Genomic DNA, 26,264 nt, shown 5'->3' on the forward strand with positions numbered 1-26,264 from the left:
ATTAATGTCTTATAGTTTTTAGTGTACAGATGTTTCACCCCTTTGGTTAAATTTATTCCTAAGTATTTTATTGTTTTTTGATGCTATTGTAAATGGGATTATTTTCTTTATTTCTTTTTAAGATAATTTGTTGTTATTGTATAGAAATGCTACTGATTTTTGTATGTTGATTTTATATTGTGCAACTTTACTAAATTTATTGGTCAGATCTAATAGTTTTTTGGTGAACCCCTTAGAATTTTCTATATATAAAACCATGTTATCAACACACAGATCATTTTACTTCTTCCTTTCCAATTATTTTTCTTGCCTGATTGCTGTGGCTAGAACTTCTAGTGCTGTGTTGAATAGGAATGGTGAGAATGGGCATCCTTGTCTTGTTCCTGATTTTAGAGGGAAAGCTTTTAACCCTTCACCACTGAGTATGATTTTAGCTGTGGATTTTTCATATATGGTCTTTATTAAGTTGAGGTACATTTTTATGCCCAGTTTTTTTTTAGAGTTTTTATCATGAATGGATGTTGAATTTTGTCAAATGCTTTTTCTACACCTATTGAGATGATCATATAATTTTATAATTCATTTTATTAATGTGATGTGTCATATTCATTGATTTGCATATGTTAACCCATCCATGCAACCTAAGGATGAATCCCAATTGATCATGGTGTATGATCCTTTTAATGGTGCTGTTAAATTTGGTTTGTGTCTATATTCATCAGGAATAGGGTACACAGTTTCTTAAAAACTAGATGACAGAGGTCAGTTCTACTATATTAGGGTAGTTACATTAGTGGTAGTTCCACTACAAATGTAAACATTGTTTCAACAATGCCTCGGCAGGAGAAAGTTTTGTCACTTTTACATGGTGACATTACATGCCATTTTAACATAGCTCTTTTACATGGGAACGAGAAAGCCTAGAACCTTTGCTGGCTGCTATGATTTGTTGTTCCACAGTCACTTGTCACTTACAGAGCCAATTCCCTGGCAGAGCATGACCACAGTCTTTTGCTTTCCTCTCTCTGCTCTCTGACCTCTCCCATAGCAATGATAAGGATATATTTGTGTTTGTATGTAGCATTGCTATTCACTTTCACATCCAGTGTTTCATCTGACACTCCTCTGATGGGACAGGTGAGAAACAGTTATTCCTACCTTTTCAGAGAAGTGAACCAATTTTCCCAAGGTCACAGGTGGTGAAGCCAGCACCTGAACCAGATTTTTTTTTTAACGTTTATTTATTTTTGAGACAGAGAGAGACAGAGCATGAACGGGGGAGGGGCAGAGAGAGAGGGAGACACAGAATCGGAAGCAGGCTCCAGGCTCTGAGCCATCAGCCCAGAGCCCGATGTGGGGCTCGAACTCACGGACCGTGAGATTGTGACCTGAGCCGAAGTCGGACGCTCAACCGACTGAGCCACCCAGGCGCCCCCTGAACCAGATTTTTTGATGCCTGGTCAAAACCTTTTAGGACACAAGGGGCGCCTGGGTGGCTCAGTCGGTTGGGTGTCCGACTTCAGCTCAGGTCACGATCTCGCGGTTCGTGAGTTCGAGCCCCGCATCGGGCTCTGGGCTGATGGCTCAGAGCCTGGAGCCTGCTTCTGATTCTGTGTCTCCCTCTCTCTCTGCCCCTCCCCCATTCATGCTCTGTGTCTTTCTGTCTCAAAAATAAATAAACGTTAAAAAAAAATTAAAAAAAAAAAACTTTTAGGACACTGTGGTTCCTGCCAGCCTCTTGATGGAGGAGCTTGAGACAGAACAAGACTTCTCCATTGAGAAGGAAGTCAGACTAGATGTTTGATGAGGGAAGGTTAGGAACTGTTAGCTAAGTTGCCAATTAGGCTTATCTCTGCAGTGTGGATTCATTGTTGTCCTTACTCCCCTTTCATTTTCTACCAGCCACTAAAGTTCATGATAGGACTATGCTGTCCAAACTCATCGTGATTCCTGCAGGACTGTGACCTGGGAGAAAATGTGTGACTTTAGCTCTTTGAGTCGCTGTTGTAGAAGGTGCATTAAACAGTGGTTCTTGGTTTTCTGCTTCAGATTAAATCAGAAAAGAGAACATGGGCTTGGATTTTTTTTTGTTATTATTTATATATGTTCATTCACTTGGCTTTGATAGCGAGCCAGACATTTTGCTAAGTGCAGGAAATAGGATATGATCCGTTCTCTCAAGGCATGTGCAGGTGGTATGTATGTGTGTGTATATGTTGGGGGGGGGAGAGAGAGAGAGAGAGAGTATAAGAGAAGGATGGGGGATCACAGACAAGTCAATGTCTACCAGGAATAATTCCTGCAGCAGACGTAAGTCCTGGAGACTGTGAAAGCCCAGAGGAAGAAGTCAGACTGTGCTGAGGTCAAGATGATTTCTCAAATAAAGTGCCCCTTAAATGGAATTCTTAAGTGTTCATAGGACTTAGCATAGACAAGGAGAAGGGCATTCCAGGCAAGTAAGTGGTATGTTTGAGATGCTGAGGCATTAAAGAGATGTGAGAATAGAAAATCATTTGGAGGGAAGAGAATGTGGAGAAGATAACTGTAAAGAGGTGGTGGCAGTCCTGCGTATTTAAGAGTTATCCAGAAAGCAGTAAGGAGGCATGGTCAGGTCCCCCGGGCAATGCTGCCATGGCTTGGCTAACTGGTCTGTTTGGGTAGTATCTATTAAAAGCCATTAAAATATGCGTACAAAATGCCCTTTGGCTCAATAACATTACCTCTGGGAATAATAATACTTACCACCTACTGCACAGTGCTTACCATACCAGATATTTTTGATATATTGTGTATGTTATTTTTAAAATTCTTATAACAATTCTGTAGAGTGCAAACCATTGGTCCCATTTTACCGATAGAGAAACTGAGGTTTCAAAGAGTCTGGTTTAGGATTGAATTCACACTGTGTCATTAATTACCCGCTTTCCTAAGACAAACTACTTACCCCTCTTGAGCTGTTTCCTGAAGAAGTACTATTTAAAAAAATAATGCAACCAGAATTAAATGCAAGGTGTTCTTTTTTTTTTTTTTTTTGGTTATCCATTTATTTGGGTTATTTCTGCCAGAGCTGACCTCCATTTTCTTAAATATTTACGATTAAATAGAAGAGCCAGAATTGAGTGGCATGGAGTGGTGTGGACAGTGGCCTGGTTTGGGGGGACCATTTATCTTCTACCTCCTTTATTTGTATCTTGTCCCCTGCAAGATTGTAAATTCATTGAAGAAAGGGTGGTCTTAAGTACATCTTTGTATCTCTCACACCATCTGCCTGGTTCAGTGCTTTCCATGTGCCCAAGAGAGCTCAAAGTTTAGCTTTTTTTTTTTTTTTTTTTTTAGTTTATTTATTTATTTTGAAAGAGAGAAAGAGAAAGAGAGTGTGAGAGCAGAAGCAGGGGAGGGGCAGAGAGAAAGGAAGAGAGAGAGAGAGAGAGAGGGAGAGAGAGAGAGAGAGAGAAAGAGAGAGAATCCCCAGCAGGCTTCACACTGTCAGCCCAATGTGGGGCTTAAACCCATGAACCATGAGACTATGGCCTGAGCCAAAACCATGAGTTGGATGCTTAACTGACTAAGCCACGCAGGCACCCCAAGATTAGCCTTTCTAGAAGTAATTAGAACATAATGATTCAAGGAAAAATAGGGGCTCTGAGAGTAAAGAGACTTGATGGCATAGGGAAGGACACAGGAGAAAAAGAAGATATTTTGGGTTGGAGACCTGAAAAGGAAGGTTTGGAATTAGGGGATCTGGGAGAATGTATTTAACAGGAAACATGCAAAATGTTCTCATTAATGCTGAGTCGAGAGAGTTGTCTTAGTATGGGTTCCCCAGAAGGAGATCTTGAGGGGAGGGGATCCATGTGCAAGTGGATGGAATTAAGGAAATGCTCTTGGGAGAACCCAGTAAAGGAGAGGGAAGGAGGACAGGTGTAGGGGAAGTAACCAGAGTGTCAGGTGGAGCTCCAGCCTCAGCCTTGTCCTACAAAAGTGTTCCAAACTGTAAAGTACAACTCAGAGTTTGTCCTCGCTTGGGCTTTCACACTTCCACCCCAGCCAGTCATTGGCTATCAGCTGTTTAGAGGTGACTGGGAAGCCCCAGGCACTTCTGTCTCTGTCTGTAAGGACAAAGCCACTGCAGCAGCCCAAGGGCCGGCCTTCGAAGAGGCACAGGTGCAGGGAGTTAGAAGCAAAGGCATGTAGATGCTGGTGGGGGGCAGGGGAGGGTGCACAAATATCCGAGGGGATGTGGGTGGGGCATCAGTAGTGTCACCTTGATAATTCCTGTCTTAACTGTGTCCAGCTGTACATACTGATGTCTGCCTCTGAAGCCCACTTTGCAGCTTCCTCACCTACAAAGCGGGACAGTCTTATTTTGCTTTTGCTCATATCACAGAACAATTGTCAAAACAAAATGAAATGAGACAGGGTACCTAGAATCATGTTGACATCAATAAGCCATTATACAAAGCCAGATGTCATTACCGTATCTTTCTTTTCCAGGCCCAGAGGATATATTAACTCCTGGTCCTCACTGGGCACTTGTCTTGCAGGCATCGATGCTGACAGCCTTTGAAAAGAGCTTGTTTGTGTTGGGAAAAGCAGGCACTTTTTTAATGTTGTTAAATTTTGCAGCAGTTTCTTTAATATATACCAGCCGCCTTGAACTACATCTAATTAACCACCAGATATCACGCTGTGGCAATGTTTGGCTTTGATGTGCTCATCAGCATCAGCAAGAAAATATTGGAAAGCTAATCATAATAGGACTTAGCTCTTATAAAATGCCTTTTATCTTCAAAGTGGTTTACAACCACTAATTATTAGAGGAATTGGGGTGAACAGCAACCATCTCACGGAGACCTCAAACCATTATCAGGACCTTTAATGTATCTTATAATAGAGCAAGAGAAGTGTGAAGGGGGATGTTTAATAATAGTTGTCCAGACCTGGAAGAGTTATTTTATGGAGGTAGGAGACAGCTGTTCCCTGTCTCCCTTGAGGCGAGAACAAGGAAATTGGACCTAATTTGAGGGAAGAGGAGGCAGGATGTAGCAGTTGCATAAGCGACAGCAGGCAGCAGAGTGGTAAGATTGCTCTTCCAAACGCTCTCCCGTACACCTGCCCCTTTATTTAGGCTGAGGAGGCATGTGGCCTTCTTGGTGGCCCGGGGTGGGTGACATCACACCACAAAGTCCCACCCAGCTGTGGCAGCCAGGGGTAGATTTAGGAGTTTCTTGATTGTATCTATTCATGTAATATTTTCTTTGTTTCGTTGCTTTTTTGCTTCTTAGTTTGCCCTGTTAGAATTTTATCTTGGGTGGAAGAAGCCCACTTGAATTCCATAATAGTAAGAATAACCGTAGCTAATATTTTACAGATGAGAAAGTGGGGCACGGAGAGCTTAAGACACCTGTCTGTGGCCATAGAGCTAGTAACTTGGGCAGGCCAGCGTTGGAATGTATGTTCTTATCCACCACAGTAAGAGGCCTGTCAGAGAAGGGGAGGGATTGGTCCAAAGCCCCCTGCACCGTGTGTCAAAAAAGTAGGTAACAATTGCGTTTTCCATACGCAAAGTCTCATTTCCAGACTGGTCTGGTTCCTGTGCTAAATACTTTAATCCTGAGCAGTGAGTGGTGAAAGGGGCCCTGCAAAGCAGCTCAGCATCTTTGTTCCTCACTGCAAGGAGGCATGTACCTGCCTCAGTGTCCTGAACACACCAGAGCGTCTGCCCCAAGGCCGTGGAGAGGAGGGGAGGAGTGCGGGCATGAATAACAGGCAGCCACCTGTGAAACCCTGAGGTTTGGTTACAGAACGTCTTCCCCAAGTACCAAGATGCATTTGAGATGGGCTGTGCCCCTTAAGTCATAATGTGGGGACAGCGATAGGAGGCATCAGCTACCATCGCCTGTGCAGACAGTCCTGGGGATGCAGAGATCAGGACACCCTGGGCAGAAACATTAGCCTCATGATTCCTTTCTCAGTGAGGGCTGATTGTTGGAAGCTTGAAATGGGCCGTGATAGGAATACTGACGTTATAGGAACAGGCAGATGCTACAAATCCCCCCTCCTCACCCTGGAGAACTGTTTGCCGGATATTGCGGTGTCTTTTTTTTTTTTTTTTCAGCACCATTTCTGACACAAATGATTCAATTCAACTCTGATACTAACTCCCCAGAGTTAGCGTAGACCCGTGGTTGAGGGCTCCTTCCTGTAAGACTGCCCCCCTTCAGATCCTGGTCTCAAGTCCCCAGTTGCCGCCCATATGTCCGACCGACCCGCAGGAAATTCCGGGCTTCTCACAACCCCTCCTCACATTCAATAATTCACTAGGACTCACGGAACTCAAGCAAGTGCTTCACTTATATTTACTGGTTTATTATAAAGGATACAACTCAGGAACAGTCAGTGGAAGAGATGTGAAGGGCAAGGAAAGGTGTGTGTAGGGGAGTGGCATGGTGCTTGCATGCCCTCTCACCTCCTCCATGCACTCACCAAGGTTTGGAAGCTCCCAAACCCCGTAGGTAAGGGCTTTTCATGGAGGTGTCATTATCAAGACATGATTGATTCAGTCATTGGCCATTGGTGATTAAACCTAAGCATCAGTCCCTCTCTCCTTCCTGAAGGTCAACCGTCAAATCTCCTGGTTGTTTCCTCTGGCAACAGGCCCCCATTCTGAAGCTTTCTAGAAGCCCACCAAGAATCAGCTCTTCCCCATAAACTCAGGTGTGCTCAAAAGGGGTTCATCATGAATAGCAAGAGACACCCCTTTCATTTAAGAAATTCCAAGGATTTTAGGAGCTCTGTGCCAGGAACCAGGGGCAAAAACCAAATATCTATTTTTTCATTAATCACAAATATTTACCACTCTCAGCCCTCACTGTCGATGGTCAGTTAAGAAGCCAACACATATTTCTTAGGCACCTGCCATATGCTAAGTACCAGACTTGGAATTGGCAGGACATTTGTTTATTTAAATATTCAAATATTAATTTCATACTCACTAAGATTTATTGGGATGGCACTTCTGCCTTCAAGGACGAAGTAAGTCATATCATGTACGCTTGAAACTCTAGGCAACTAGACCAAGCTGTATATTCTAATGCTGAAAGCATGATAGAGTCAGTAAGAATTCAGAGGGACAGCAGCCAAAGCAGTCCAGACTGGGCAGCCAGAAAGACTTCTCGGAGGAGGTGGACTTATACCTGGGCCCTGAAGGCATACCCAACACTGAGAGTCGGAACAGACCTATATAGACTGTTTTTATAGGATGAAGAAGGAACTGGAAAACTTGCCTTTGTCAAGTCCTAGAAAACACTTCCCATCTGAGGCCTTGATTCCTCCTTAACTTGCTCCTTCCCCGGGGGGCCCACCAGTGTCATTCCCTCATGACATCCCATCCACTCATATTGCAGTTGTGTTTGAAAGCCTTTGCTCAGCACCCCTCCTGTGCCCTCTGCAGTTTGACAAGACCTGCCTACCTCTGCCTCCTTTTGACACTGCCCACTCACAGTGAATGTCTGAGACTTTGAGCGGCTGCTGCATACGGACAATGCCTCTGGCGAAGCCTGGGTAATTAAAGAGATGTGAACAGATCCTGAAGATGCCTTTGTGCTTTTGATTTCCCAACTTCCAGGCCTGCAGGAGAGATTCAAGCGAGATCAGGGTGATTTAGTGGCTGCTTTCAAGTGCACAGCGGGTGTGGTATGTGTTGGGGAGTGGGGCCCAGCTGCTCTCTATCTCCACTGAGCCCTGAGTAAGGGGGTATTCAGCTTAGAGCCCCTAGGAGGGATTTAGGTTTGATCTATGACCTTTCTGATTATAGCAGTTACTAAGCTACTGGAATTACTGTGGAATTCTGGGAAGTGTTCCTGGAAATGTTTGAGGGCTAGATAATTTCCATCTGTGTGTAAAGGCTTTTCAGGAAGCACTCTGGAGGGAGAAGAGTGGTCTGCAGGTCCTGATAGAGAAAGGAAGATGAAAAGTGGTGTCATGGCTCCCCTTGTGATGGTGGTGGCATTTTCCCTTTCCCTCTGGAATATACCCCACAATTTTCCCTTTTATGGCTGTATGCTAATCTAAAAAATATTTGAGGCAGAAAGTTGTGTTCGGCCCTGAGCCCACAGCAACCGTGGGCTTCACCCAAATGTGAAACAGCCCAGCCAGTCACAGGGCTTTGTTTTATTTCTGAAAGAAAAGTAGAAACACTTCTGCTGTTTTGTCTGCTATTTCCCTTGGGAAACCCACAGATGCTGTTCGAAGATCACAGGCCAAACCAGAGGGGGCTGGCGTCACAGTAGGGGAACGGTCTGCCCCATTCCCTTACTGCCAGAGTTCACTGAGCTCTCTATGGTAAGGGACTGAGGATTTTCACAGAGAAATTACTTGATTTTATGCCATTTCCTGCTTTCCAGAGTTGAATTTAGAAGGAAGAATCAGGCTCCTGGGGATAAATACAGTAGGTGAGGGTCAGATTTGCAAGTCGGGAGATAGGAGAAGGTTCTGGTCTGGGCCTATTCTCTCTCTCTCTTTTTTAATAGATCTATTTAGCTATTGACATATAATAAACTGTACATATTTAAAGTGTACAATTTGGTAAGTTCTAATATATATTTCTACATACATATGTATGTGTATGTAACTATATGTGTGTATATATGTGTATGCATATATAACTATATATACACATATATACTCATACATATATACATACATACATACATACCTGTATATATCTATCTATCTATATAATTTATATATATCCATGAAATGATCACAATTAAGACTGTGGACATATCCACACCCCCAAAAACTCTCCTCTTGCCCATTTGTAATCTCTCCTTCTCACCCTTCTTCACCCTCCCTTATCTCTTTTCTGTCACTATAGATTAGTCTTCATTTTTCTAATTTTATATAAGTGACATCAAATACTATGTGCTCTTTTGTCTGGCTTTTTTTTTTTTTTTTGCTCACATGATTATTTCAAGATTCATCTGTTTCGTTGCTTAGATCAATAGTTGATTCCTTTTAATGCAAAGTGGCATTCCATTGCATGCATATATGACAGTTTGCTCACCCATGTACCTGTTGAGGAATATTTGTGCTGTTTTGGGCTACTACAAATAAAGCTTCTATGAATGTTCATGTACAAGTCTTTGTGTGGAAAGAATGCTTTTATTTCCTTGGGTAAATATTTAGGAGTGGGATGTCAGGACCGTATGGTAGAAGTTTGTTTGACTTTTTAAAGAAACCTCCAAATGTTTTCCTAAGGGGTTGTAGCATTTTACATTCCCACCGGCAGTGTGTGAGAGGTCCATCCAATTGTCCACATCTTTGCCAATACTTGGTATGCCGATCTTTTTTTATTTTAGCCATTCTAATAGGTGTTTGGTGGTGTTTCAGTGTGGCTTTAGATTGCATTTCCCTTATGACTAATGATGTTGAACATTTTCATGTAGTTATGTGATATCCATATATCTTATTTGATGAAGTGGCTGTTCAAATGTTTTGCCCATTTAAAAATTGAGTTGTTTGTTTTCTTATTCATGAGTTCTGAGAACTTTGTATATATTCTGGATCAAAACCCTCTATCAGATACAGGCTTTGCAAATATTTTTCCCAATGTGTACTTAAATGGTGTCTTTCAAAGAACAGGAATTTTAAATTTTTATAGAGTCCAACGGATCAGTTTTTAAAATATGCTTTTGCTATTGTGACTAAGGAATCTTTGACTAAGCCACAGTCACAAGGACATTTTCTTCTTGTAGTTTTATATTTTTAGACGTTACAGTTAGGTCTATGATCCATTTTGAGTCAATTTTTGTATGTGGTATAAGGTATGCATTGACATTCTTTTTTTTTGCAAATGATTATCCAATTATTCCAGTCCCATTTGCTGAAAAGATTATCCTTTCTTCACTGCATTGCCTTTGCATTCTTGTAAAAAAAATCAGTTATATATATGGTCTATTTCTGGATTCTCTATTCTTTATTTTGTTCCATTTATCTTTTTATTTTTTTATTTTTAATTTTTGATCTTCATGCCAATAGCATACTGCCTTTTTTACTATAAATTTATAATGTTTTGAAATCAGATAGTGTTAGTCTTCCAATGTGGTTTGTCTTTTTCAAAGTTGTTTTGGCTATTCTAGGTCCTTTGCATTTCAATATGAATTTTAGATTGGCTTGTCAATTTCTACAAAAAAAAAAAAAATCCTGCTGGGAGTTTGATTGAGATTGAGATGAATCTTTTGATGAATTTAGGGAGAAATGACATCCTAGTAGCACTGAGTCTTCCAAACCATGAACATGAATATCTACCCATTTATTTTGGCCTTCTTTAATTTCTCTCATCAATATTTTGAAGCTTTCTGTGTACAGGTCTTACACATTTTTGCCAGCTATCTCCCTATTTCATATTTTTGATGCTATTGTAAATGATATTTTTATTTCAATTTTAAGTTTTTGTTGCTGTTGTACAGAAATACAATTGATTTTTTAGAGAAAACTTCTATCTTTTAACCTTGTCAAACTCACTTATTGTTCTAGTAGCTTTTTGTGAATTTCACCAGATTTTCTACATAGATAATCATGTTGCCTGGGAATAAAGATGATTTTACCTTTTCATGTCTGATCCGGATGTTTTTTATTTCTTTTCTTGCTTCATTGAACTGGCTAGAATCTCCAACACAATGTTAAATTGACTAAACACTTTTTTATATATGTAATTTATGGTCAAGTTAGTTAGCGTACAGTGTATACAGTGTGCTCTTGGTTTTGGGAATAGATTCCCATGATTCATCGCTCACATACCACAGCTGTCCCAACAAGTGCCCTTCTCAATGCCCGTCACCCATTCCCCTCCTCCCCACCCCCACCATCAACCCTCAGTTTGTTCTCTGTATTTAAGAGTCTCTTATGGGGGCACCTGGGTGGCTCAGTCAGTTTAGCGTCTGACTTCAGCTCAGGTCATGATCTCATGGTTCATGAGTTTGAGCCCCGCATCAGGCTCTGTACTGACAGCTGAGAGTCTAGAGCCTGTTTCAAATTCTGTGTCTCCCTCTCTCTTTGCCCCTCCCCTGCTCTCTCTCTCTCTCTCTCTCAAAAATAAATAAACATTAAAAAAAATTTAAGAGTCTCTTATGGTTTGCTTCCCTCTCTGTTTGAAACTATTTTTCCCCTTGCCTTCTCCCATGGTCTTCTGTTAAGTTTCTCAAGTTCCACATATAAGTGAAAAATATGATATCTATCTTTCTCTGACTGACTTATTTCACTTAGCATAATACCCTCCAGTTCCATCCACATTTTTGCAAATGGCAAGATTTCATCGTTGTTGCAAATGGCAGGATTTCATTCTTTCTCATTGCCAAGTAGTATTTCATTGTATATATAAGCCACATCTTTATCCATTCATCAGTTGATGGACATTTGGGCTCTTTCCATAATATGGCTATTATTTATAGCCCTGCTATAAACATTGGGGTACATGTGCCCCTATGAATCAGCAGTCCTGAACTCTGAATAAATTCCTAGTAGTGCTATTGCTGGGTCATAGGGTAGATCTATTTTTAATTTTTTGAGGAGCCTCCACATTGTTTTCCAGAGTGGCTGCACCAGTTTGCATTCCCACCAACAGTGCAAGAGGGTTCCCATTTCTCCACATCCTCGTCAACATCTGTTTCCTGAGTTGTTAATTTTAGCCACTCTGGTGTGAGGTGGTATCTCAATGTGGTTTTGATTTGTATTTCCCTTACGATGAATGCTATTGAGCGTCTTTTCATGTGTCTGTTGGCCATCTGGATGTCTTTCTTCTTTGGAAAAGTGTCTATTCATGTCTTCTGCCCATTTCTTCACTGGGTTATTTGTTTTTCAGGTGTTGAGTTTGGTAAGTTCTTTATAGATCTTGGATTGGATACTAACCCTTTATCCGATACGTCATTTGCAAATATCTTCTCCTGTTCCATCGGTTGCCTTTTAGTTTTGTTGACTGTTTCCTTTGCAGTGCAGAAGCAGCAATTTCTTGCTCGACATGTCTCTGAAGGCAAGGGAAATAAAAGCAAAAATGAACTATTGGGACCTCATCAAGACAAATAGACATTTTTGTTTCTTGATCATAGGGGAAAACATTTGGCTTTTTACCATTTAAGTATGATGTTACCTGTTCTTTTGTGGATACCCTTTTTCAGGTTGGGCAAATTTCTCCCTACTGCTGGTTTTCTGAGAGTTCTCATCAGGAGTGGATTTTGGGTTTTGTCAAGTGCTTTTTCTGCATCTACTGAGATGATCATAATGGTTTGTCATTTTTAATTTGTTAACATGGTGAATATATTGTTCATTTCAAATGTTAAGCCATTCTCTCATTCCTGAGTTAGAACTCCACTTGGTCAGGATATATTTATTCTTTTTATATATGGCATTGGATTGAATCTGCTAAAATTTCCTGAAGAATTTTTGCATCTGGGGCACCTGGGTGGCCCAGTCGGTTGAGCATCCGACTTCAGCTCAAGTCATGATCTTGCAGTTTGGTTCATGAGTTCGAGACCTACATCAGGCTCGCTGCTGTCAGTGCGGAGCCTGCTTTGGATCCTCTGTCCCCCTTTCTCTCTGTCCCTCCCCCAATGCACTCTCTCAGAAAAAAAACAAACAAAACTTTTTTGCATTTATGTTCCTGGGGGATATTGGCCTGTATTTTTATTTTCTTATAATTTCTTGGTCTAGTTTGGGCATAAGGTAATCCCGGCCTCATAGAATATGTTAGGAAGTATCTCACATTCTTCAGAGTTCTGAAAAGTTTGCATAGAATTGGTATTAATTTTTCTTTAAATATTTGTAGCATTCATCAATACAGCGACCTGGGCCTTGAGTTTTCTTGCAGGAAAGGTTTTCACTATTAGTTCAATTTCTTCAATAGTGTTACTCATTTTATCTATTTCCTCTTGAGTGAACTTTGTTATTTAGTGATTTTCAAGGAGTTTGTCCATCCCCTCTAAATTGTCAAATTTATTGGCATAAAACTGTTCATAGCATTCTCCTATTAGCCATTTAATGTCTGTAGAATTTGTAATGTGCCACCTCTCAAAGTTCTGATATTATCATTTGTGTCTTCTCTCTTTATTCATCATCTTAAAGAACCGGCCTTTATTTTTATAAATTTTCTCTAGTGTTTTTCTGTTTTCTAGTTAATTGATTTCTGCTCAGACCCTTATTAGTTTTTCTCCTTACTTTGGGTTTCCTTTGCTCTTCTCTTTCTAGTTTCTTAAGGTAGAAGCTGATGTCATTGATTTGAGACCTTTCTTCTTTTCTATTATATGTGTCTAGTGTTACAATTTTTTCCCTGAGTACTACTTTAGTAATATCCAACCAAATTTGATATATTGTGCTTTTATTTTCATTTAGTTAAAAGTACTTTTTCATTTCCCTTTCCATTTCTTCTTTGACCCATGAGTTATTTAGAAGTGTGTTATATAGTTTTCACATATTTAAGGGTATTCCAGGGGTCTTTCTGTTATTGGTTCTGGTGTAATTCCATTGTGGTTAGGGTACATACTTTCTATGACTTCAGTCCTTTAAAATTTATTGAAACTCATTTTATGGACCAGGATATGGACCATCTTGGGCCACATATCCCATGTGCACTTGAAAAGAAAGTATATTAACCCTTTGTTGAGTATTCTATAAATGTCAGTTAGGTCGAGATAGTTGACAGTGTTGTTCGTGTTTTCTGTATCTTTACTGATTTCAGTCTACTTGTTTTATTAACTATTGATAGAGGGATATGAAAATCTTTGAATATGATTGTGGATTTGTCTATTTCTCCTTAGAGTTGTATCAGTTTTTGCTTCATGCATTTTAAAGCCTTGTTATTAGGTACAGAAGTATTTAGGAGTATTACTATCTTATTGATGAATTTACTTCTTTATCACTATGAATTACTTTCTTTATTCTCATTAATATTCTTCCTTGTAGAATCAACTTTGCCTAATATTAATATGCAGCTTTTTCTTGACTAGTGTTAACATGGTATATATTTTGCTAACCTTTTACTTTTAACCTATTTGTGTCATAAAGTTTATACTTCTTATAGGCAGCATACAGTTGGGTTTCCTCAACTTGGAGACTCTGCCAGTCCCTGCCTGGATTTCCCCCTTCCTGTGTCATGGCCTAAAAACTCTTTATGCAATAATAGGGCTTGTTTTGTTTGTTTCTGTCAGGAACAGGCTTTGGGCTAGAGTGAGGTGAGTAAGGTCCCTAGGGTGCAAAATTTAGAAAGTAATTACTCTCTAATGCACAGTTTTCAGAATGGATTTCTCTTTGAATATTGTACCTTAGGCGCCTCTTCCTTAAGAAGACACTCACTTTTGGGGCGCCTGGGTGGCTCTGGCTCTGTCGGTTAAGCGTCTGACTTCATCTTAGGTCATGATCTCACAGTCTGTGGGTTTGAGCCCCGCGTCGGGTTCTGTACTGACAGCTCAGAGTCTGGAGCCTGCTTCAGATTCTGTGTCTCTCCCTCCCTCTCTCTGCCCTTCCCCTGCTCGCACTCTGTCTCTCTGTCTCTCTGTCTCTCAAAAATAAATAAGCATTAAAAATTTTTTTCAAAAAAGCAGGCACTCACTTTCAGAGTTGTGCAAGTACAGGGCTAGTACCTGAGAGTAAATTCCTCCTTTAATTTTGCACTTTAGGGGCCTCATTCAGCTCACCCTAACCTGGCCATGCTGAAGGATCACTGTCCTTCATTGACTGATGTCTAGTGTCTTAGAAAGAATTTTCTTTTTTTTTTTTTAATTTTTTTTTTAATGTTTGTTTATTTTTGAGACAGAGAGAGACAGAGCATGAACGGGGGAGGGTCGGAGAGAGAGGGAGACACAGAATCCGAAACAGGCTCCAGGCTCTGAGCTGTCAGCACAGAGCCCGACGCGGGGCTCGAACTCACGGACTGCGAGATCATGACCTGAGCCGAAGTCGGATGCTCAACTGACTGAGCCACCCGGGCGCCCCAAGAATTTTCAAAAATATATTTTGTTTGGATTTTTTAAAAATTATTTTAGCTGGGAAAGCAAACCCAGTCCCTGTTACTCCATCTTTTCTGGAAACGGAAATCTGAATTTGTTCTTTATGAGATAAAAATCCCGCACAGAGAGCTATCTGATTGAAACACAAATGTTTTTAGGCCTCCCTGCAAAGGATGCAGCAAAAAAATTGTTCTTCCTTCATTTAAGAATCAACCAATATGCACTTACTGTGTACCATATTCTGGGATAGGAACTATGGTTAAAATCAAATAAGACATGGTGCCTATCTGCTAGTTGCTCATAGCTGGCTGCTTTAGAACTATTGGACTGGTTCTCTCATGCCATGCATTACCTGGGACATGGGTCAGGGAAGGCAGAGAGCCAGAGAAAGTCAGGCCTAGAACTGAGAGAGCATCTCTACTAATTTCCAGGCCAGAGTGGCTCAAGGGCTTACTTAGCTCACATAGGTGGTTAGAAGTAGTTGATTGCTATGTCATCCGTTTTGAGGGATATGGAGGAAGGACCCAACCTGAAATACCTTCCCTTACCAGCAGTTACCATGACTGAATTCCCACTATTTGAGACTCATTCATTAACAGCAGGGACCATGTCTTATTCATGTTTGCATTTTTCAGTGTTAGCTCAGAGCCTGCTAATTGGGTAGTTGATAAATAAGAATGAATGAATGATTGAATGAATGATAAATGTTAAAAGGATGAACATGCCTCTGGGAAGTGACTTAGGTTATTATCTGTTGGGGATAAGTAGACCATCAAGAGCAAGTCCATAGCTTGGAGCCATGCTAGGAAAGTAATATGGTATAGTACATCGGGTCTCTAACTATACTAGACCTTGATCCAAGTTGTTTAACCTTTCCCTAACTTAGTTACCTCATCTGTGTGATGGGAATCCTAATTTACCTAATAGAGGGATTAGGTTCCATTAGGATGAAGTATGTTATGGGGCTGGCAAGAGAAAAGCCTCAAGGAAGAACAGATATTATTCATCCAGTCTTCTGGGAACCGCAGGTGGGAATAAGGTAGGGGCTACTGGATGGCAGAGACCTCGAGACAGTCCTGGCTGGGCAGCAGGAAGACACAGACTGTTCTGCTAATGCTGTACATTTACAGAAGCTCAGATGTTACCACTTCTATTATCCAAAAGCCCTTCCTAAGCTGAGTGTTGCGATAGATATTTTGGGCAATACACGTAAGCCATGCAAAAACAGCCCTACTCTCTTGGGACTTATAACCAAGGCCTTTAGTTCCCTCCGGGGAAGACAGAATAGAAATGTTAAGTCTGTCTATGATTAGGTGACAGCCAGTTCACACTGTGTAGGAATGGAGAGAAAGACCCGATTCCTGAGTGAAGGGCTAGTCAAAGGGATCAGGTGGGAGCCCATTGTCCAGTCCAAGTGGAGCAAGAATGTCAAGTCTCCTCTACTTTGTCCAGGCTCTGTTACACATGGTGCATTCCTGAGGCCAGAGGTAGTCTTCCAGCTCTGGGTCCACAGCTCTTGACACATCTGGTAGGTGGAAAATGTTGACCCAAATCACAGATTACTTTGGAGTTATGGTGTAGCTGAGCCAGACCCCTGGGCTCTGATAATCAGACAAACCCACCTGGTGATAGTGTGATTTTCCTCCTTTTTTTCTGACAATGGTGTAGGAGATATGATCTGTATTTCCTTCTTCACTTTTTGCATTTCCCCAAAATGCATCACAGTGCGTATCTGTATTTTAACATTTAAATATTTAAAAATTTAGACCTAGCTTACTTCCAAAAAGTTTTCAGATAGAAAACTCCAAGGATATGACTATTTCCTTTCATCACATTGATCCATTTTTTTATTAGTAACAATTTATTATGTTGAAATATCATACACTTACAGACTGTCAGAGGTAGAAGGGGCCTTAAAGAAAATAGGACCGGTCTTCTCAATACACAGATGAGGAAACTGAGACCCAGACAGGTACTGACTTATTCAAGGTCACTTAAGGAGCAACAGTCCAGACTAGAAGTTGGTTTCTGCATAACTTCTCCCATAGCATCACATTACAGTGCACCCTCTGAAAAAAAAAAAAATCCATAAGGGGCTTTAAATGTCTGATCAGGACATATAATTTGTGATTTTATGTTGGCCAGAGACCAAACTAGGCCTGGCAAATCCAGTAGAGCAGGAAGCTCCTTGAGGACACAGTACACTTTCCTCCATCAGCTTTCCGCTGCATGCTCTCAGGCCCCGTAGAGGCCTGCAGTATGAGCTAAGAGCTCACCAAGAACTTGTTGATTGTGAAGGGCATAGGAAACAGTGAATCTGAGAGAAGAGAGTTCTCCACCTTCGAAATGCTGAAGAGTCAGGACAATGTAGGATTAAGGTCAAATACAAGTTTGATGAGCTTGGATTTAAATCTGTTTTTGCATTAACTTGCTGTGTGGCCTTGGTCAAGTCACTCAGCCTCTCTGAGCATTGATAAAATGAAGATGCTAATATCTATTTCAGAGGGATGTGAGAAATAAATGAGAAAATGTATACAGAGACCAAGACATGGTGCCTGCCTCCAAGTGAACACTCAATAAATGGTAGCTGGTCTGTCTATCAGGATCTGTTTTGTTGCTGTTAGTTTAAATGGGGAGAAATTATTTTCAGGCTTCCACTAGCCACCTTCTTTCACTCTAGAAATGTCTGTTTTCTTTTCCCCCTTCTTCTTTTTTCAATGGGCTGGCTGATCTATTAGCAATCACAGCACATTTCCCCTTGCCGTTCTGCTAATGAGGAGGTGGTTGGTAAGAGAGGCCAGGCACACTGGTGAGCAGTTATGGCTGCCCTCTAATGCCCTCTCATTCTTTCTCAGCCTCACTCCATCCACACCACACCCACTTGTCTCTCTCATCTTCTGTGTTCAGGTTCTGCAAAGACTTGAAGAAATTGACAAACCCGGATGGCTACCCCTGACAGGAGAATGGTCTCTAGACCCCAGAGACCTGGAAAGGGTCCAAAGGAAAGCGGGGCCTGCCTGAGTCCCCTGGACAACCTGGAGTGTAAGGAGACCCAGGAGCTGGCACCGGTAGAGCTGGCCATGCTGAGCAAGGCACAGGAATTCTTTCAGACCTGTGACACAGAAGGCAAGGGGTTCATCGCCAGGAGGGATATGCAGGTAAGAGGCCAGCCCACCTGGAATGCCAAATGGCATGGCTCTCTCCATCTTGGGTTAGGGCCTGCCCCACTGGGGGCAGTAAAGGTGCCATCTACTCTGCCCTGGAAGGAGGTGTCAGCCTCAACTCTACTGGGAGCCAGATCTCCTAGGTTCATTCCTTTCCTGGCCTTTGCTTGCCGTCAGACTCACAGATTGTTTCCCCTCTCTGACTCAGTAACTGTCAGGTTTGGAAAATGGTGATAGCAACATACAGGACTTGAGTAAGACATGGTGGAGAACCTTCTGAAACAGAGTGGGAAGGCACCAGCTTGCTACTTCACAATAAAGCTTTGAGCTATGCCGTGGTGCTGTGTGTGCCTTAGGAACACATTGACAAGTGCAACAACCAGGGAGGAAGGCATTTCTGGAGCTCCTCCAGAAACCCAACCACACTCAACCCCTCATAACTGGGTCCCAAGAGACATACTGCAGAACCCCGGTGTACCCCATTGCCTGGTGCAGGGCTCAGCAAACTTTCTTTAAAGGGCCAGACCATAAGGATTTTAGGCTCTGTGGGCCATGTACACGATCACAACCACTCAACGCCATGCTGCTGCACGAGCTGACATAGGCAATATGTACACAGGTGAGCTTGGCTCTGATCAAATGAAACTTCTATGGACACTGAAATTTGAATTTTATATGATTTTTGTGTGTCCCCAAATAGTCTTCTTTTGATTTTTTTCAACCATTTAACATTATATCTCACCCCCGAAACTAATATAACATGGTATGCTAATTATCCTTGAATAAAAAATAATAAAAGTGTAAAAGCCACTCTTAGTTCACTAGCCATAAAAAACAGATGATGGGGTCCGATTTATAACCCTGGGGCATAGTTTTCCACCCCTGGTCTAGTGCCTTTCCAGCATTCGTGTCAAAAGCTTCTTCTGAGTGTCTTACTTAAGTCCGTTATGTTGCAGCCGTGATGTCCTCTGACATAAACAAGATGCAGGCTCCACCAGAGCAAGCTGGACTCAGCCCTTCTCCAGCTCTTTCCAGCCAAGAGCATCTTGGGGAGGGATGCATGGCCGTGCTGTTGCAAGAAAATCCTGCAATGGTCAAGTTTTCTTCTTTTTATTTTTTCATTTTATTTATTTATTTTGAGAGAGAGCACGAATGTGGGAGGGGCAGAGAGAGAGAGAGAGAGAGAGAGAGAGAGAGAGAGAGAATCCTCACTGACAGCATGGAGCCTAACACGGGGCTCAATCCCACGAACTGTGAGATCATGACCTGAGCCAAAATCAAGAGTTGGACGGTCAACCAACTGAGCCACCCAGGCGCCCCTAAGCTTTCTTTTTTAAATTTGGCTTTTCAGAATACAATGAAGTTGGGCAGTGGAATGTAGACCCTCATGGGGCTCAGTCCCCTTCTGGGCTCACATGTGGGAGCTGCAAAGAGATGAGCCATGTGACCCAGGTGAAGGCCGTGGGTCTTTCCCTGGCCCCACAGGATGGTGTTTTCAGGCTTTTCCCAGAGCTCTTCCACCATGCCATAGATGCACGAATGGAGGGAAGAGACCCGGAGGACAGGACAGGCTTAGCCCACGAGAGAGCTCAGACCATCTGTGTTGTCAGTAGTTGGCTCCCCAGTACATTTCTGTCACTGAAACTCAACCCAAGTCTTACTCTCCATGGAAGGCCAGACTCTGTGTGCTTTGAGGAAACCCTGTCTGTGAACTTCATTATTGTCCTTCACAGGTCTGTGGTGGTTGGTGGTGGTGGTTTTAATGGCATACTTAACTTTTGATCGTCCCTTCTGGAAGGAAAGAAAAGGGAATTTGACATGTACTGATGGTCAGCTCCGGACCATATGCGTGGTGCAATTCAGCACTTTCTCTGTGTGTGTGTGTCCCAGTTAACCTTCACTGAAGCCCACACTTTACTGAAGGAGGAAGAGTCATGGTGAATTTAAGCTGCAAAGTGTAAGTTGTAAGAAATCATTTGTATCTGACCCGGAATGAAGTCATAACCATCAAGTTGCAGAGGTACCAACTCAGCTACATTCCTGCTCAGTCCTTGATTGTGACCGAGGCAAGAGGAAAAGGGGACAGACATCCTACCTAGTGGATACTTACACATCATGGCCTTTATTTCTACTTTGTTTCCTAAAGCTTCTGTGTACCTGTGGACAGTGAAGCATTTGAAATTTTCAGTTCTGTAGGCTCCGAAAGTGCTATCAAGGAAGAACAAGGCCCATCACTTAAGCGCTATCTCTTTGCTGCTTTCTCGGGTCCTATCTGGGGGAAGATGGGCTGGAAAGAGATACGTGGAGAACAGCAACCCACACATCATCAACACTGGATGCTCTGTGGAAGCCCCACGTACCCTTTGGCTCTCCTGGGCAGAACCTACAGACATCTGTCTGTTCCTTGTCACTCCCTCACGGAGCTGCTTTGCCAGGTGACCCCTTTGGTTGGTGGTCACCTCCTTGAACCTGACCACTACCACCTTGCTCACCTTTGGTTCTCAGCCTGGCCTCATGGGAACTGAAAGAAGAGCTCAGATTATGCATGCACACGAAAATTCAGCCACCAGGAGAGGCCCTTTAAAGCAGGGACTGAGGGGTGCCTGGGCGGCTCAGTCGGTTAAGCCTCCAACTCTTGATTTCCGCTCAGGTCATGATCTCACGGTTTGTGGGATCGAGCCCTGTGTCTGACTCAGTGCTGACAGTGCAGAGCCTGCTTGGAATTCTCTCTCTCTGCCCCTTTCCCACGTGCTCTCACGCTCTCTCAAAATAAATAAATAAATAAATATTTAAAAAACAACAACAACAATAGGAACTGATTGTCAAGGAAGGTGAGGCCATGGACCCGAGGGAGAGCAGATCCAGGGGCTGGAAGAGGTGGGTAAAGAAGCAGAGTCAGAACAAGACCATGCAGGGCTTACTGTCCTTTAGGAAAAAGAGAGAGTTAAGCTCCTCCCTTGGTGCTCTTATTCTTCTTGGTCCTGATGGACAAAAAACTATTTTCAGTGGGTGAGAAAGACTTTGTGTCCATCCAAGAGGTAGGGGTGGGGGGGTGCGGGTGGGGAAGGAGACTGCTGCAGGGTCTGAGCCCCAGCAGTATGGAGCCAGCCCACTCTGAGAGAGCAGGGACCACAGAAGGAAAGGAGCAGGGTCCAGGAGGAGTTTTTTTCCTTTTGGGTTCCTGGAGAAACCTGGAGGAACCAGAGGCAGGCTGCACTGAGGGCAAGGGTGCAAGCTGTCCTATGCTGGGGCTCCATATGTGGACGTTCTACTGCGGGGACAGCCGGTGTTGGAATCAACCTGTGTGAACAGATTGTAGGCAGCAGTTTGAGAAACCTCAGCTCCATCCATGGCCCCTCAGACCCCACCCCCTCCTCTATGAGGAAACTGGGTTCCATGGGGATCGCTCCAGGCAGAATTGGGGTGAAGACTGCTTTGCAGGGCAGAGTCCGGTGCAGCCCCTAGAGAAGCAGAGTCATGGGGCTGAGGACCCCGAGTGAAAGTCAGTCTTGCCTCATAGGGACAGAGGGACATGAGAAGGCCAGGCTGGAAGGGTGTGAAGGGACTTCTTCAGCCCAGAGAGGGAGAGGGGGCCAGTATGGGCAGAAGATCTCTCTGAAGACACCTAGAGCCTCAAAACCCCTGCTTCCTTGACTTTTCAAAGTGAAATGATTACCTACCAATGCCAAGTACCTACCTCCCAACACCGCCTAGAGTTCCTAGACTAGCCACACTGTTAAGAATCATCTAAGAGTTGGCAAACCAAATATTGCCTATTTGTGTGAGTAAAGTTTTGTTGGAACACAGCTGTGCTCATTCATTTACAACTTGCCCATGGCAGCCTTCATGTTTGTGGCAGGATTGGGTAGCTGTGACAAAGACCAAAAGGCCCGCCCAGCCTGAAATATGTATTTCCTAGTCTTCTACAGAAAAAGTTAGCTGATTCCTGGTTTAGGTTAACTTTGGACTCTCTAAGATTTTTATAGCAAATTGCACTGAGTTTTAGCCCTGAATCTGCAACTTAATAGCATGTGAGTTTGTGTGAGCCTCTTAAACCCTCTAGGCGATAGTTCCTCATCTGTGAATTATTTATAGTACCTCCCAGGGTTAGAGAAGAATTAAATGTGCGTATGCATGTAGAGCTCTTGGCCCTGAGACTGGGACCTGGAAATCCCTCCATAAATACATTTTGTGTGTGTGTGTGTGTGTGTGTGTGTGTATGTGTGTGTTGGGAGCAGGGGTTGGGGGTTTGTACCCTATATGTCCTCCACAGTGTGATTTTTAAAAATTGTGGCAAAATACACATAACATACAGTTTACTGTCTTAACCATTTGTACGTGTACAGCTCAACAGCATTGAGTACCTTCATGTTGTGCAACCATCCCCACTGCCATCTTTAGAACTGTTTGCATCTTCCAAAATGGAAACGCTGTACCCATTAAACACTAACTTCCATGGACTCCTCCTCCCCACAGTCCCTGGCAACCACCATTCTGCTTTCTGTCTTCTTGAATTTGACTACTCTAAGTTCCTCCTATCAGCAGATCACAGGTGTCTTTCCTTTTATGACTGGTTTGTTTCACTTGGCATAATGCCTTCAGGGTTCATCCGTGTTGTCACAGGTGTCAGAATTTTCTGCCTTTTTAAGGTTGGATAATATTTCATCGTACCTGTGCACTACAGGTTGTTTATCCATTCGCTCATCGACGGACACCTGGGTTGCTTCACACCCTCGTGTGAGACTGATGCTGTTGTGAACAGGGGGGCGCAAATACTCTGAGTCCCTGCTTTCAATTCTTCGGGGTATATGTGCAGAAGGAAAATTGCTGGACCATACAGTAGTTCTGTTTCTGAATTTTCTGAGGAGCCACAGTACTATTTTCCAGCCAAACCATCATACTATGACTTTAAGTGCTCATCTGTCCCTCCTCGGGGACAAAGAAAAGGCATACCTGCTAAAGAGGGGGCCTTCCACTCATATCCAGCTGGTGCTATTGTTGTGTGTGCCCAGTCTACATGAGTGGGGCAATTTTGCTTCTTAGAGGACGTTCGGTGATGTCTGGAAACATTTTCGATGGAAACTAGATGGGGGGATGTTACTGGCACCTACTAGGTATTGTCAGGGATGCTGCTACATACCCTATAAGGCACAGGATGGTGCCCTCTTCGTCACCCAACAAAGAATTAACCATGCCAAGATTTCAGTAGTGCCAAGGTTGAGAAACCCTAGGCTATACCAAACACTCAGCCCAAAACAAGCACGTGAAAACATAAAGCAGAATAAAGGTAATCTCACATCTCAGACCTTGAATTCTCCTTATAAAGATGTTTGGAGTAGCTGAGTTATGATACAGGGAAGAGAGTTTTTGGTGCTGGAATAGAGAGGTCTGAACAGAATGCTGCAGAAGCCCCAGAAGAAGGGAGACTTTAATTCTGGCCATAAAGATGGATCTCTTCTGGTTTTCTCTTTAATAAGTTTTCCTCAGACATGTTTGAAGCTGTGCACCCATTCATTTTAAGCTGTGTGAGGCATGTTACTGGACTGGTGACCAGGAAGATAGAGGGGTCTGGCTAGAGTGTAGAAGACGATGGCATTTTTCCATGGTTTTTGGGAGCCCCAGGCCTTTACACTGCTGCTGCAGAATTGCTTCCTATTCCTGGTCTTGGAAAATGTCCAGTTTGTAAGACCTTGCTGAGAATCTGCAGTAGTGCTGGCCAGGACTGGGAGTATGAGAGGTCCAGACCAGTGCTCCCTAGATAGGAGTTCAGCGTCTCTTGCCATCACCCTTAGCCGTTCATTCATTCATTCATTCATTCATTCAACAAGTATCTGAATACTCCATGTTGGTCAGCATGGGGCTACCCGAGAACACGATAGTGAGTAAAAACGAACAGAATCCCTGGCTCAGATCTCCTAGTCCACTGAAGGAGCAGACATTCATCAACTGATTGCGTCTATCAGTATATAACTACAAGCTGATAAAAGAAGGCAATGTGTTCAGGGGAAGGCACAGCCTGGCCCTGCCCCAGGGGCTGCAGAGCCTGAATGAAACAGGAGTTCAGAGCTAACTTAAGGCAGTGGAGGGAGGCTGGCTTTGAAGGAGCTGCAGAGTTTTACAGAGCAGCAGCATGAATTGGGTGAGCTGACTTCCTCCCCATTCCTCCTCCCTCCCCCGTCTGCCCTCCCAGATGGAAGTACAAGTGAAAAACAGGATCTCTGGAAGGCTAGTATGTGGTGCTGCTGGCAAGAGAGACTTTTGGTGGTAGGTGGGTAGGCAGGGCATGGTAATGCTGAGTACGGAATTCTAGAAAGAACACAGCAGAGGACACTTTGACTATAGCTGAAGCCCCAAATGAGAAATCAGCTCTTTAATCCCAGCGCTGGTCTCCACTGTGACTTTAGGCAAATCTAGAGCCTTGCAGGCTTTCCAATCAGTGGAATGAATAATCCTGTCCCTCTTTGCTCTGCTTACCTCACTTGGCTGAAAATGTAGACAGCACCAGGTGCCCAGGAAACAAGACCAGAATGAGTTGGTTTCACATGTCTCTGCAGGCCCTGAGAACAAAGATACATAAGAGGTGATTATGGTGATTGAGACTAAAGAATTTTTCCAGTAGGGCCAACAAAGAGAGGGTCAAGAATCTGGCATGGTGCAGCGTGCAGAGAAGGCTGAAGAAGCACTCAGTACTAATTTGCCAGGACAGGAGGAGCAAGAACTACTTGGAAGATCTAATATCACTTTCTCCAGGTTCACGGACAGCAGAAAGAGGAAACCAGCCTGAGTTGTAGACAAGAGAGGCTGAGATTAGGTGATGGAGGGATTTGTATTAGATTCAGGAATAGAGCCTAAGGTGGTGTATATTCAACAGCTTTTCCCAGTTCACGTCCTCGAGAGAAAAGGTACCCACGTGTGGGGGTGGCTTCAGTGAAAGGCAAATTGAGGGTCACACCAATGTCGGCAGACCTCTTGCAGCCCATTTGTAGCTCCAGTCCTATGTGAGGCACGTCACTGATCAGATCCAGCAATCCTAGGCTGATGGTGATGGTGGGAAGGAGGAAGGATTACCCCAAGGAGAGGGCCAGACTTGCAAGGGTTTTCACCCTACCTCCCGTGTGATGCCTTTGGTTTCAAATGGGGCTAATAAAACTTCCTGCTTGCAAAATTGACTCACTCCTCACCCCGCATACTCTTACTGTGGCTTTTGAGACAGCTGGTTTATGGATGTTGATAAGCCAGAGATTCTGCTCTGTGCTGAGCAGATGCACTTCTAGACTCTGCACAAACGCTCACTCCCCTTGCTTTCTAAAAAACTCATTCATATTTAATTCAGTTCTCCTAAATGGCTTCCACATCATCCTGTCTTTCCACTTTGTAATGCATCACAGTCTGCCTTAATGCAGTACCTGCCAAATTAAACTTTATGGCTTATCAGCTAGAAGATTGCCATAGGATCAAGCCAAATGTTCTCGTAAGTTGTGTTATGGGCTTTCACACCTGCCGGCTCGTTTTCATTGTTCAGAGGGGTATATACCTTCCTTCCTACAGCCCTGTGTTCATTGTCTTCAGCTGTCAGTCACTTGCATACTGGCGATTTTGTGCACCTGTCCCTTGGGTAACGGGGAGGAAGGGGAGGGGCAGCTGGGCTATAATGAACTCCCTTGGGGAGTCCTTGTTTGGAGACTTAGATTATTAGGGTATAAGACTACGCTTGCTTCAACTATGCAAATTAGCCTTGGCCTGGGGCCACTGCACATCAGGCAGAAGGCCGGAGGGAAGCATCAGGAGCTCAGCCACTTGTTCCTCATCCCTTGGGCTGGTCCCTGCCCTCCCATCCTCTGTGACCCTAGCCAGGCCAGGGCTCAGGTTCAGTGCTTATATGTAACTTCCTTGCACACCATCTTGTCCAATTCTCCCTTAGAACACAAATGCTCCTGGGGGAATGACACCTTAAGCCAGTGACAGTTAACATCTTTTTGGTTGGCAGCCAGTAGGGGGCAGAAGTGGGGCACAGCCTGGTGTGATGGGTGAGGGTCACTCAGAAGAAGGGGGCTTATCCAGCTTCCCCCGCAGAGCTGAAGGACCAAAATGTGTGTCCGCC

At 43.3% G+C, this 26,264-nt stretch overlaps 1 protein-coding gene across 1 annotated transcript in view; it reads left to right on the plus strand.

Annotated features, from left to right (window-relative positions):
- CRACR2A (calcium release activated channel regulator 2A) overlaps window positions 1-26,264 on the plus strand; it is a 133,359-nt gene that overhangs the window by 41,588 nt on the left and 65,507 nt on the right. Inside the window, exon 3 of the mRNA XM_040462641.1 lies at window positions 17,907-18,157. Within this exon, the coding sequence (XP_040318575.1) occupies window positions 17,942-18,157 (216 nt within the window). The 5' untranslated portion in view covers window positions 17,907-17,941. The remainder of the gene's footprint in view (window positions 1-17,906; window positions 18,158-26,264) is intronic.

The sequence above is a fragment of the Herpailurus yagouaroundi genome, unplaced genomic scaffold (genome assembly GCF_014898765.1).
Source record: "Herpailurus yagouaroundi ecotype Mexico unplaced genomic scaffold, PumYag 355, whole genome shotgun sequence".
Lineage (NCBI taxonomy): Eukaryota > Metazoa > Chordata > Mammalia > Carnivora > Felidae > Herpailurus > Herpailurus yagouaroundi.